This window comes from Sorex araneus, chromosome 2, assembly GCF_027595985.1.
Source record: "Sorex araneus isolate mSorAra2 chromosome 2, mSorAra2.pri, whole genome shotgun sequence".
Taxonomy (NCBI): Eukaryota; Metazoa; Chordata; class Mammalia; order Eulipotyphla; family Soricidae; genus Sorex; species Sorex araneus.
In genome coordinates this window covers 129,918,206-129,930,684 of record NC_073303.1, presented here as the reverse complement: position 1 = coordinate 129,930,684, position 12,479 = coordinate 129,918,206, and the positions used below count along the sequence as shown (strand labels likewise).

The 12,479-nt window shown below is 65.2% G+C and overlaps 1 protein-coding gene across 2 annotated transcripts in view; it reads left to right on the top strand.

Annotated features, from left to right (window-relative positions):
• SLC45A4 (solute carrier family 45 member 4) overlaps positions 1-9,438 on the top strand; it is a 30,171-nt gene extending 20,733 nt beyond the window's left edge. For both annotated transcript variants that reach the window (XM_055128139.1, XM_055128140.1), the window contains 6 exons: positions 4,228-4,416; positions 5,139-5,318; positions 5,404-6,416; positions 6,519-6,618; positions 7,070-7,281; positions 8,041-9,438. In XM_055128139.1, coding sequence (XP_054984114.1) covers positions 4,228-4,416; positions 5,139-5,318; positions 5,404-6,416; positions 6,519-6,618; positions 7,070-7,281; positions 8,041-8,400 — 2,054 coding nt within the window. In that variant the 3' untranslated portion in view covers positions 8,401-9,438. The remainder of the gene's footprint in view (positions 1-4,227; positions 4,417-5,138; positions 5,319-5,403; positions 6,417-6,518; positions 6,619-7,069; positions 7,282-8,040) is intronic.
• Positions 9,439-12,479: the final 3,041 nt, after the last annotated feature.

Sequence of the window (12,479 nt, the reverse complement as noted above, 5' to 3'; positions counted from 1 at the left end):
GGTACTGACCTGGGGCTGGGCCCTCCTGTCCCTGCTGGAGCCAGCCCCTCCTCCTCCTGGTCCTGCCTTGCTCTCTCCCTCCTCCCCTCTCTCATTCCCTCCCGGCCCATCTCTTCTCTCTTCCCCTTCTCTACTCCCCTTCCTCTTTTCTCCCCTCTTCCCCTTTCCCCTCCCTTCCTCTTTCTTCTCTCCTCCCCTTCCTCCGCCTTCCTCCTCTCACCCCTTCTCTCTCCCTCCCTCCCCCCCTCCTGTGGCCTTGCAGAAGCAGACCTGACCTTCCGTGGGATCTCAGGGCCTGCCTGGCTTCCCCTTAGGTGGGCTGTGAGGATCTCGGCTCTGGCAGGAGGAGGTGGGGCCCTGAACCCCGTCACTGCCACCAAGCCAGGAGCTGGGGCGTGTCCCTGCCCGTCATCTCCTGTGGCAGAGGCCACCTGAGAGTGGGCACCCTGAGTGGGGTCAGGCTCTGCCTCTTGGCTGGGGCTCGGGATTGCGGGGCTCGGCTGCTCTGCCCACTGTCGCCCCTCAGGTTGGGCCACGTGTCTGGCACCTGCACCGCCTGTGTCTCAGCATTGCTCCCTGAGGTGCTGGGAGCCCTGGGGAGCCCTGCCTCTGGGGATGGATCACCCCTGGCCGCCCTTTGGCCAGAGATGGGTGGAGCCGATGGCCTTGAGGGGCCGCTGGGCACGGGGCAGGGGCAGCATCGTGGGGACGTTTCATTTTTGGTTGTGCGCGTGCTGTTCTGGCAAGGAGACTGTGGCAGCAGCTTGTTGGGAGCGCCAGGGCCAGGCGGTGGGTGATAGCAGGTGGGCCGGGGCCGACCAGGAGACACCCTTCCCGATGGGCACTCCGCATGCCGCACTGTGGTCCCCAGGGGCTGCGTGGTCTGGAGGCCTTCGGCTCTCGTGGCTCTGTGCGCAGGTTGCGACCCTCCCGCCTGTCCTTCACAGCAGCAAGGTGGACACCTGCAGTGGCCAGAGACAGTCCTGTGATGCGTGAGGAGGCCATGGCCTTGACCCCCATCCGCAGTGCTGCCTCCTACCCCAGGCCCCACACTGCCCTGTCCTCCTCTCTCTGACATGAGTCTCCCTAGGGGGCAGGTTCTGGAATGTTCCCTGCGGCTTCGTGCCCGTCCTTAGGCTGGAGCCTGGCGTCCCTGAGGGACTGTTTCCTGCGCTGGATGTGAGGGTCCTCGCAGCCCGGTTCTCACGGGAGGAGCCTCGGGCTGAGCCGTCTGGCTGCGGACGCTTTGTCTGAGCACGAGCGTGTGAGCCCAATTCCCAGCCAGGGCCCTTTGTCCGGGCCCAGAGACGCGGGGCTGGACGGGAGCCACGGCGTGACGGCAGGGCCGCGTGGCCCATGACCTCCCCCCGCCCCCGCCGGCGTGACACCAGCACGTTTCCTGTGGCTGAGGCTCCCACCATTGTTGTCCGGCTGTCGCTGGAAGAAAACAAACCGTATTTACGGCTGGGAAACGCGCGGCCCGCGAGCCAGCACCGCCAGCCTGGCCGCCCTGCCTCGGAGGGCGCGAGGGGAAGCAGCTTCGCCTGGTGCCAAGACCTCCCCAGTGCTGGGGCCCCGGCTCTGGGCGCCGTCGTGACCAGTGGCCCCTGCCCCTCTCTGGGGGGCTGGCTGCTCTGGAGCAGTGCCCCTGCCGAGGTCTCGGCTGTCCTTGTCCCGCGGGGGATGGCCATTCCCGCTCTGGGCCGGGGGGTGAGGGGGAGGGAAGGACTCCCCGAGAGCGCGCAAAGGACCAGGCTGGGGGCCACGTAGGGGGCACCACTGGGGCAGGCTCCGGACCTGACCTGGCTCTCGTGGTGGCCCAGGGGAGTGTCTGGGCTGGCGGAATGGTGGCCTGGGGCTGGGCTGGTGGCACGGCAGGAGGGGCGGCCCCCAGTCCCAGGCTCCAGCCCCGAGGGTGCTGTGCTGGGCAGAGGCCCCCGCCCCGTGCTCTGTGCTGAGCGAAGCAGCTCTGGTGCCGTCACGGGGCCGGGCCCGGCACCCCCCCCACGCCTTCTGTCCCTGGAGGCAGCTGGTTTCTGGGTTCCACGGGACCAGGGGTGGCGGGTTCCCCTTGTTCCCCGTTCCTGGCTGTTGTGGTGACCGGGGGTTACACTCTGTGTCACTTCTCTGGGGACCTTGGACACAGATGCCCAAACTCGCCCCTGGTGACTGGACAGCAGCTCCATCCTGAGCCTCTAGGGGCCCCAATGAGCCTCCCGGGGGCCACGGGAGCTTCCTGCCCCCCTGCTTGGACAGGTGGGGGCTGCAGGCTGCAGAGTCCAACACCCCCTCCCCTGAGCTTCCTGGGCTGCAGTTGGTCAGCTGACGAGGCCGGACACATGGTACCAAGCATGGCCGTGTGGAAGTCATTTGCCCTGGCAGTCACTTCTCAGCTGTCCACTCCTCTGTGACCTTGGCCCCTGCCAGAGGATAGCAGCAGCCTTGGTGGCGTCTGTCCGGCAGGAGCCCCAGATCCCAAGTGTCCTCTCCGCCTTGGGGGCCGCCCTGGGCTCTGATGTCACCCCTTCCCAGGGTGTGGGCACGAGGCAGCATCTGCCTGGTCAGGCACTACCCTTCCATGTCCTCACCAGTGACCGTGCCCACACCCAGAGTTGCCCTGACTGCGTGGGTAGGAGGCACGGGGATAGGAACGGGGTCCCACGCACGTGTTCAGTGCAGGGCTGGCTGGGGGAGGGGAGGCTGTGCCACGTGTGTCCTGTGTGTGTGCACATGTGAGGGCACCCAGCATGCCAGGCGGGAGGCACCTCTGCCCTCCTGGGGCGGGTGCAGGGTGCTGAAAGGGGACCCAGGGCTGGCAGCCTGGAGGTCTGCAGCCGATCTTGGCCTGAGCTCGGGAGCGGTGTGTTCCAGGGTCTGGGCCCAGCGTGCGGCTGCCCGGTCACCCCACAGGGAGCCGTGCTCCCTGGAAATGCACCAGGTGCGCCGGGCCCCCGGAGTTCTCTAGGATTCCAAGGGGAAGGTGGACCCTAGGAAGGCAGCAGAGCACTTCTGTGTGCAAGTGTGTGTGCGCGAGTGTGTGTGCTGCACGTGCGTGCCTGTTTGAGCGCAAGTGTGTGTGCGTCCTCACTATGTGCGTGTTTGCACCTGTGAATGCATGTGTGTGCATGCATGTGAGCACTGCATGCTTGTGCACCTGGTGGTGCTCCCTGAAACCACACGTGGCCCTTCCTGGCTCTGTCTGGGCGTCCCTTGGGGGCTCTCCCGGGTGCCCTGCTGTGTAGGCCCGGCTGTGGCCTGCAGGCAGGCTGGGGTGACGGATGAGGAACTGATGTGTTCGCTCCACTCCCGGAACCCGCTTGCGAGCTCCTGCTTCCTCTGCTGAGGGCAGGGCCGGCCCGCCTGGGAGGGGGGAGCTGCCCGCACTGCCCATGCCTGGGGCCCGGCACCTGGGATCCAGAAAGTGCAGTTGGCATTGGCGCAGAACGCAGGGCTTGGTGCACGGGTGGCAGCCGCCCCTGGAGCCGTCCCGACTGTTGCCCACCCCGTGTGGCACAGGGGCTGCCGCGCTTGTGCCGCTGCAGATGAGGTAGCCCCGCCTCAGCGTGGCCACAGCTGTCCCAGCCTCCCTGGCCCTGGGTTTCCACTGGCTCCAGCATGACTGCCATGGGCCATGGTGTCCTTGGGGGTGGGGGGGCTATTTGTGGCCTACCTGGCTCAGTGCCTGGTGTGCCCAGGGTGGTACTGAGCTGTCCCGAGACCTGGGCCCTGCTCAGTGCCAGCAGGTAGGCCAGGCACCCACACTCCACTGCCCCCAGCACTGGCCCCGGTGTCAGCTGACCTCAGGGGGCGTCTGATAGCAGCTGTGAGGGTGCATGTCTGTGTGCTCATCTGCACATGTGTGACTGTTCCTTTCTGCATTTGTGTCTATGTACGTGTATATCTGGGAGTGTGCCTGTCTGCACTTATGTTTATATGTGTGTGTTTCCATGTGTTTGTGTGTGTAAATGTGTGCCTTTGTGTCCATGTGCCCGTGCGTGTGTCTGAGTGAGCCCATGTGTGTGTCTGTGTGTGCGTGTGTGCCCATGCATGTATCTGTGTGTATGTGCGTGCGCCTGTGCGTGTGTGTGACTACGAGTCTGAGTGTGTGTGTGCCTGTGCATGTGTCTGTGTGTCTGTGAGTGTGTGTGTGTGTGTGTGTGTGTGTGTGTGTGTGTGTGTGTGTGTGTGTGCCTGTGCGTGCTGCTGGCTGACACTGTGTCCCCGCAGGCCTCCCGGAGCAGTACTACAGCCTGACGTGGTTCCTGAGCCCCATTCTCGGCCTCATCTTCACGCCGCTCATCGGTTCCGCCAGTGACCGCTGCACGCTGCGCTGGGGCCGCCGGCGGCCCTTCATCCTCGCTCTGTGTGTGGGCGTGCTGTTTGGCGTCGCGCTTTTCCTGAACGGTTCTGCCATCGGTGAGTGACCCCGAGACGTCCCGGTGGGGGTAGCTTTCCGCTCGGTGAGGGGGGCCTGCTGAGTTGCTGCCTGGCGCGGCCCCGGCTCGGGGTCTTGCTTGGTGCGCCGCCAGCCCCTGTGGGAACTGCGCAGGACCCTATTCACAGGGAAACGCTTCCTGTTGTGGCTGTGCCTTCCTGCCTGTTCCCCGCGTCCTGCCGGGCGTCCCCTCGCTCTGCCCGTCTTCTCAGGCTCCGTATTGAAACACCCCCACGCCCAGCACCCGCTGCTGCCACTTCTCATGTTTGTTCTGTGTTTGGGGTGTTGGGAATAGCAGAGTTCTCGTGGGACACCTGTGTTTGCCCCGACGGTGCCCGTCAGCAGGCTGGGAACAAAGCCTGCCCGTGAGGGCCTCCTGGGGAGGGCTCCTGTCCCTGCTCCCTGCAGGCCATTCCCACTGACCCAGAGGTGACGTCATTTGGTCCAGCTTTGTCCCGGTGGGTGGCAGCCCCCAGACCTGGGGCTGTGGAGGCCTGGCCTGAGGGAGCACGGGCTGCAGGTACCTGCCCAGCGTGGCCTCCTCTGGCCTGGGTGCTTGTCCTCTTGCTCTGTGTTGGCCCTGGACGCGTGTTGAGTCCCTGCGGGCAGAGACTGCAGGCGGGATCCCCAGTCCTTTGGGTGGAGTGGAGGAGAACCCCTGGGATGCACGGGCGTCTCCCCTGACCCTCACTGTGCTCACCAGGCCTGGCCCTCGGTGATGCCCCCAACCAGCAGCCCATCGGCATCGTCCTCACTGTGCTGGGGGTGGTGGTCATGGACTTCAACGCCGATGCCACTGAGGGGCCCATCCGCGCATACCTGCTGGACGTGGTGGACAGTGAGGAGCAGGACATGGCGCTGAACATCCACGCCTTCTCGGCCGGTGAGCCCGCGCCCCGGCCCACCGAGTCAGGGGGGTCCTGCTCCCCACCCCCGCCCCCGCTCTGAGCCCTCCCTCCCACCCGCAGGCCTCGGGGGGGCCATTGGCTACGTGCTGGGCGGCCTGGACTGGACGCAGACCTTCCTTGGCGCCTGGTTCCGGACGCAGAACCAGGTGTTGTTCTTCTTCGCGGCCATCGTGTTCTCTGTGTCGGTGACCCTGCACCTGTTCAGCATCGAAGAGGAGCAGTACAGCCCCCCGCAGGAGCGCCGAGCCGAGCCCGAAGGCCCGGCTACCCCGCGCCTGCCCGCGCCCTTCCCTGATGAGGTGCAGTCAGAGCACGAGCTGGGCCTGGACTTCTCGGACACCGACCTGGTGCGCAGCAAGAGCGACTCGGTGCTACACGTGCCGGACGCGGCGCTGGCCCTGGAGCCCGAGCCGCTCTTCCTGCACGGCATCGAGCCGTCCATCTTCCATGACGCCTCCCGCCCCGGCACACCCCGTAGCACCAGCCGGGAGCTGGCCCTGGCCCGGCCGCCCCGCCGGCGACCCCCTCCCGGGGACAGCGCCACAGAGGACGAGACGCTGCTGGAGGGCCACCCGGATGACGCCAAGGTGCCCAATGGGGGCGGCACCCCGGCCTGGGACGGCCTAGGGGACTATGCGCGCATCGACGCCAAGCCCACGGCTGCACCAGGCTCCATGCGGCGGCGCCGGCACGCCTTCCGCCGCCAGGCGTCCAGCACCTTCTCCTACTACGGCAAGCTCGGCTCACACCGCTACCGCTTCCGGCGGGCCAACGCCGTGGTGCTCATCAAGCCGTCTCGCAGCATGAGCGACCTCTACGACCTGCAGAAGCGCCAGCGCCAGCGCTGCCGCCGCCGGCACCAGAGTGGCGCCACCACATCCAGTGGCGACACGGAGAGCGAGGAGGGCGAGGGCGAGACGACGGTGCGGCTGCTGTGGCTGTCCATGCTGAAGATGCCACGCGAGCTGACGCGCCTGTGCCTCTGCCACCTGCTCACCTGGTTCTCCGTCATCGCCGAGGCCGTGTTCTACACCGACTTCATGGGCCAGGTCATCTTCGAGGGGGACCCCAAGGTGAGCCACCCCTCGCAGCTCGCAGGCGGTGCCATGGAGCCCGCCCTTCCGGGGCCAGTGCCCCCCACCCCATCCTCCTGAACTCGTTTGCTTCTGCAACAGGCACCCTCCAACTCCACTGCTTGGCAAGCCTACAATGACGGGGTCAAGATGGGCTGCTGGGGCCTGGTCATCTATGCGGCCACCGGAGCCATCTGCTCGGGTAAGTGGGCCTGACCCAGTGGGCGAACTTGTGGGGACAGACACGAGGGACCCCGACATCTCCCAGTCGAGCCTCGGGGCTAGCATGGACCTGACTGACCTGACTGACCCCGTGGATGGGGTAGAGGTGGGCACCCACACAGCGGTCTAGCCAGGAGGGCGGTCAGGTGGTGTGGGCAGATGCCATGATAGGAGAAGATCTCCGGCTCGGCCACTGGCCAGGGAGGGCCAGTGCTCAGCTGTCCACACTAGGAATGGCTACGAGGGCTCCGGGGAAGGCCCAGCTTCCGCAGGCTGGACTGGCCCCGGGCCAGGAAGGGTGCAGTGCACTGCTGGCCCCGGAAGCCATGGTGGGGGGTGCTAGCAAGCCACGGCACATGCAGGGCCGGTATGTGGAGGTGGCGAGCAGGTGGCCAAGGCCCTGGGTATGCCCACTGGCCTCATCCCCCCAGCGCTGCTGCAGAAGTACCTGGACAACTACGAGCTGAGCATCCGCGTCATCTACGTGCTGGGCACCCTGGGCTTCTCCATCGGCACAGCCGTCATGGCCATGTTCGCCAACGTCTACGTGGCCATGGTCATGATCAGCACCATGGGCATTGTGTCCATGAGCATCTCCTACTGCCCCTACGCCCTGCTGGGACAGTACCACGACATCAAGGAGGTGCGTATGGGCGGGTGGGATGGGCTCCGGGCAGGCGGGGAGCACCTGCAGGTCAGGACTGGCCACCAGCTCTTGCTGCTGCCCCTGGCGCTGCCCAGAGGCTCACTGCCCCTCCCGAGGCTGGAACCTGTTGTCCTGGTGGGCAGGAGCCCCCAGGGACGAGCAGACAGTGCCCAGGTGTGTGCTCTGCGGATCCTCCCGCCCGCCCCTGGGCCATGGTGGCTGTTGGCCCTGCGCATGTGGGAGGGCACCGGGCCAGCAGGCTGCAGGGACGCCTGACCCTGGACTCTGCCCTGGGGCTCCCCACTTAGCTCCGGACTCTCCTTTGTCACCAAGACCCCGAAACCCGTCTGGTTTATTGGCGGGTTGGGAGGTTAGGAAGTTACTGGCCTGTGTCCTGTGCCTAGGGCCCTTCTGAGCAGTGGTGGTGGGACACGGAGCGCTTCCAGATTCGTGACCCAGCACGTGTCTATCCTGGGGGCGGGCTCTACGTGGTGGGTGGGGGCTGAGCAGGGGCGGGGCCCGGGAGGCGTGGCTCCGATTGGTGGGTGGGGGTTCAGCTGGAGGAGACCTAAGAGGTGTGGCTCAATGTGGGCGGGGCCATTGGGAGGGGGGAATTCAGCAGGGGCGGGGTTGGGGGGCGGGGCTCCGCGTGGTGGGCAGGGCGCGGTGCATCACAGAGGGCTTGGCCGCAAGGGCTCAGACGCTGCCGCCACCTTTGCCGCCCCTCATGTTGCCGCCCGTCGTCTTCCCCTGCAGTACGTGCACCACAGCCCTGGGAACTCCAAGCGTGGCTTCGGCATTGACTGCGCCATCCTCTCCTGCCAAGTCTACATCTCGCAGATCCTCGTAGCCTCGGCCCTTGGAGGCGTGGTGGACGCCGTGGGGACCGTGCGTGTCATCCCCTTGGTGGCCTCCGTGGGCTCCTTCCTGGGCTTCCTCACAGCCACGTTCCTTGTGATTTACCCCGACACGTCGGAAGAGACCAAGGACGAGCAGAAGGGCCTCTCTGGCCTAGCGGGGGGCGACAGCAGTGGCGAGAAGCCCATGGTGCTGCGGCTGGCCGGCAAGGAGGGCGCAGCCCGGGCAGGGCTGGTGGAGACGGAGTCCATGGTGTGAGCGCCAGGGGTTCGCAGGCGAGGGGCGCAAAGCAGGAGCTGCACAGGGAGAGGCGGGGCAGGGGGCGCGCGCAGGCCTCCCCGCCTGTCTCCCGGCGCCCCCCCCTCCAGCAGTAGGCAGAAGAACCACACTAATTACTTTTTCTGCAATTAATCAATTTGAATTTTTTTTTTTTTGAGAAAGATCTTTTCACTTCAGGCCTCTTATTGGCGGGTCTCCTTCTGCATGTTTTTCCGTTGTGAGCCAGGTCTGCAGGGCGGCCGTGGGGCAGAGCCCGAGTCTGCCCTCTTGTAAGCCCGCCCCCCCGCATGAGCCTCAGGGCCCTTCCCGGGCCGTTGCCCGCCGCGCGTGACTAGCGCCCACACTTTTTGGGGTGCTGTCTGCAGAGACTAGTTTTCTTGACCTTTCGACAGATTTTCTTCTGGAGCCTGGCAGCTCCTGTTTTAGGCACGCGTGAGATTGGCCGTGTGCCTTGCACCAAAGCTGGGGAGCAGTGCCCCTGGGTCTCGGGGAGCAGGCAGCTTTGGGGACTGGCTGAGACCCCCGTGAGTGTCGGGTCGGGCTACCTGCCCTCAGCCCTAGGCTCACCAACAGCTGATTCTGTTTTTGCACTTTGAGCCTCTTCCACCGCCTCTGGGGGCCTCAGGAGAGCAGCGCCCCCGTCCCTGTCCCCATCCTGCCACCAGGCCTACCTCGGAGCCCCCGCTGGCACCCCCTGGATGCATCTGACCTCTCGCCTGCCTACCATTGGACACTGGAGCAAAGGCGGGGACGGCGGGGGGCGCAGGGAGCTGCTGCCCCCACGCCATGCACTGTCCCGCTGCCCAGTGCCCGCTCCCAGGCCCCCCTTTCTCCGCTGGGCCCCCATCACGGAGAGCCCGAGGGTCCCGCCCGCTGCAGGGTCGGCGCCCTCAGAGTGAGCTGGGAGGGCGGAGAATCATGCTGCAGTGTGACCGTCCGAGCAAATGTACAGACACAAATATATATTTCAGGATGAAACCAACCATTTTTAAATAAATTACTTGAATTTTCTGTGTACTTCCTGCGGTGACCCGGTCCTGGTATGGCCTTAGGGGCTGCTGGAGCAGGGGGGTTCCCACAGGAGAGGAGCACCCCCGGGAATTAGCCCTATGGCATCGTAGGGGGTGAAGGGCACAGCAGGCATAGGGTCTGCGTGCAATCAGAGGTGCGGGGTAGATTGTCCTCCCCACGCCCCACCGCTTTTGGAAGGGGGGGCACCCTCTCAACCTGCAGACTGGGCAGCCTGGCTCTGTCCCTGGCCCCTCCTGGGTTCTCTCTGCCTGGGGGAGCCAGCAGGAGGCCAGTGTGAGGCCTGTTGGGGGTAATGGAGGTGCCCTGCCCCAGGGGGTGCAGGTGGGTGGGAGCTGGGCAGGGGCTGGCCCCCCCAAAGAGAATGAGAACAGATGTAGGGGCTGGGACTTTTCCCATCCACGGAAGGGCCCTGGAAAGAAGTGGGGATGAGGGGGTGCCAGGAGGCTGGGCTGGGGCAGCACACCGTCACTTGGTCCCCAAGTGAGCCCTTCACCTGGAGGTCTGTTTCTCCTGCTGCTTGCAGGCCTGCACCTTTGGAACCCCACCTCCCGCACCCAATGCCTGGATCCTGGCTGCCTGGCACCTAGCACCCCCTTCAGGGCCCTGCCTGCATCCCAGCACAGACCTGCAGGCTGGGTCCTGCCCCTGCAAAGATATCCGGCAGCGCCCCCTGGTGTCTGGTCCCAGCCATAGCCGACCAGGGAAGGCCTGGGGGTGCTCACCCTGGATGAGCCCAGAGGGGAATGTCGCTCATCTTCCTCACCACGGGCCCCCATGGCAGGACAGCGACATCCGGAGAAAGTCCCATCATGAACCTTGTCCACTTCACTCATCTGGCATCACCTCGTCACCCTTGCTGTCCTGGACACAGGAGCCCTGGATATGCGTGCAGACCAGGGAGACTCAGAGCCGGTGCGTCTGCCGCTGTTCTGACTGCGTCTCCGTTGTGCCGCTGTCGCGCTAGACAGATGCAGGAGGTACAGGACCAGAGCAGGTGCAGCAGGCAGGGTGCTTGCCTTGCCCGCGGCCAACCCACATCTGAGTCCTGGAACTCAGAGGGACCCCCACCTGAGCCGTACCAGGAATGAGCCCTTTGCACCGCCAGCTGTGGCCCCCACAGGGACAGGAAGCAGGAAAGCCTTTGTTGCTCTCATACCCCGGGCTTGTTAAACATGCCCCTCAGGAGGCTTCCCTGTGAGGGGCCTGATAGGGGCCACCTACAGTCGGCCCACCCAGGCCCCATTGGATCGCCCAGTGCTCACACCAAGCAGTGCTCAGGCGTGCTTCCCGTAAGCCAAGCAGTGACACTCCCTGGTCTCCAGCTAGAGCAGGCAAGCATGGCCCTGAAACATCCTTGGGGAGGTCCCTCTGCTCAGGGGGCCAGGGTCGGTCTCTGCCCCTGCCTGATTCCCGAGCACTGCTGGGAGTGACTTCTGAGCGACCTCTGAGCACAGAGGCAACAGCGGCCCGAGCACTGCCAGACACAGCCCCAAACAAATTAATGAACCAAGTGAAGACCGCTGTGAGGCCCTGTCCGGCCCCCTGCAGATGGCTTCTTTAGGGGAGGGACCCAGTAGGGGCCATGCCCTGTGCTACTCAGGACTTCTCCTGGCTCCGTAATCAGGTGTTGCTCTCGGCTGGCTCTGTGCTCAGGGGTTGCTCCTGGAAGTGCTCGGGCGATCATGTGATGCTGAGGTCAAACTTGGTTCTCCAGCAATTAAAACCTGTGCCCTGGGTCTTTGAGCGGGTCTCCAAGACCTGTTTGCTCTCCCTCATCTTTTCATCAGGGAACCGGGAGATGGGTCACAAGAACGGAGCAGCCACCCTCCCTGTGTGAGGCCCAAGTTGGATCCCTTGCACCACCAGCATCGACCGTCACACCTGTCACTGCTGGGCCCATGTCACGATGTCACGGAAGCACAGCCTTTTCATCAGGAAGTCCAGCAGGTGGCCAGGGCTGACTGGAATGTTCTGGGCTGTTTGAGGCCCAGAGGTGGATATCCTGCCCACCAGTGGCACCATCTCCCGAGGCCCCGCCCCCAGAGGCACCAGCCCCGCCCCCCAGAGGCACCAGCGCCCTGAGGCCCCGCCCCCACAGGCACTAGCTTCCAGCCCGGGGTGCAGCAACTCCGGGTGCAGGTTTCCGGGATGCACGCCTCCATCTGTGGCCAGGAGCAGCTGCCCTGGGGACCGTCCCTAGCCTGGTGCAGGTGCCCCTGAATTTAGCCACTTGCTGCCCCCCTGCCATGCCCATCCCTGCCCTCTGACCGCCTGGGGCCACGGGCGCTGCTCCCACCTTCACGGCGCCCCGCAGCACAAGCAGGTGGCCCACCTGCACAGCCCCAGTCTCGGAAACCGGGTCTTGCGCCCCCAGCACGACACCATTCTGGTTGCCTCGTGCGGGAAGGGGCCTCCTCAAGAGTCCGGCACCGGCTCTTTCCCCGATGTGCGGGCGGCTGGGCAGTCAGGGCCAATCAGATCGCTGCTCAGGAGTGACTCCCCCCCCCACCCCGACACCAGAGCATGTCCAACGTCCACGTTATGGACCATGACGACACAGCTCTCACTGCCTCAGCCTCCCTGATAGCTGTCTTTTTTTCCCTTAGTTTTTGGGGTAACCCGGCAGTGCTCAGGGCTTACCCCTGGCTCCCTACTCAAGGATCACGCCTGGTGGGCTCTGGGGACCGTAAGTGGTGCCAGGGATTGAACCTGGGGCAGGCGCCGGCAAAGCGGATGCCCTCCCGCTGTACTCTGGCCCCAGGCCCTCAGTTGGTTTGAGCTGAATCCCTGTCTCCGCACTCCGCGGTTGCAATGACCAAGGACTCCCTCTTCCTGCACCCCGGGACCTCTTGGGCATGTGGGAAGAGCTGGACTGAACTCTGCAGCTCCTGCTCGCCAGGCAGGCAGGTGACTGTTCCTCTGAGCCCTTCACATCATCATCGTCCCCTTGAAATGTCCTGTGAACGGCCCACTCTGCAGCACCGTGGACAGGCCAGGCAGCTGTCCCCACGCACCCGCCATGCCTT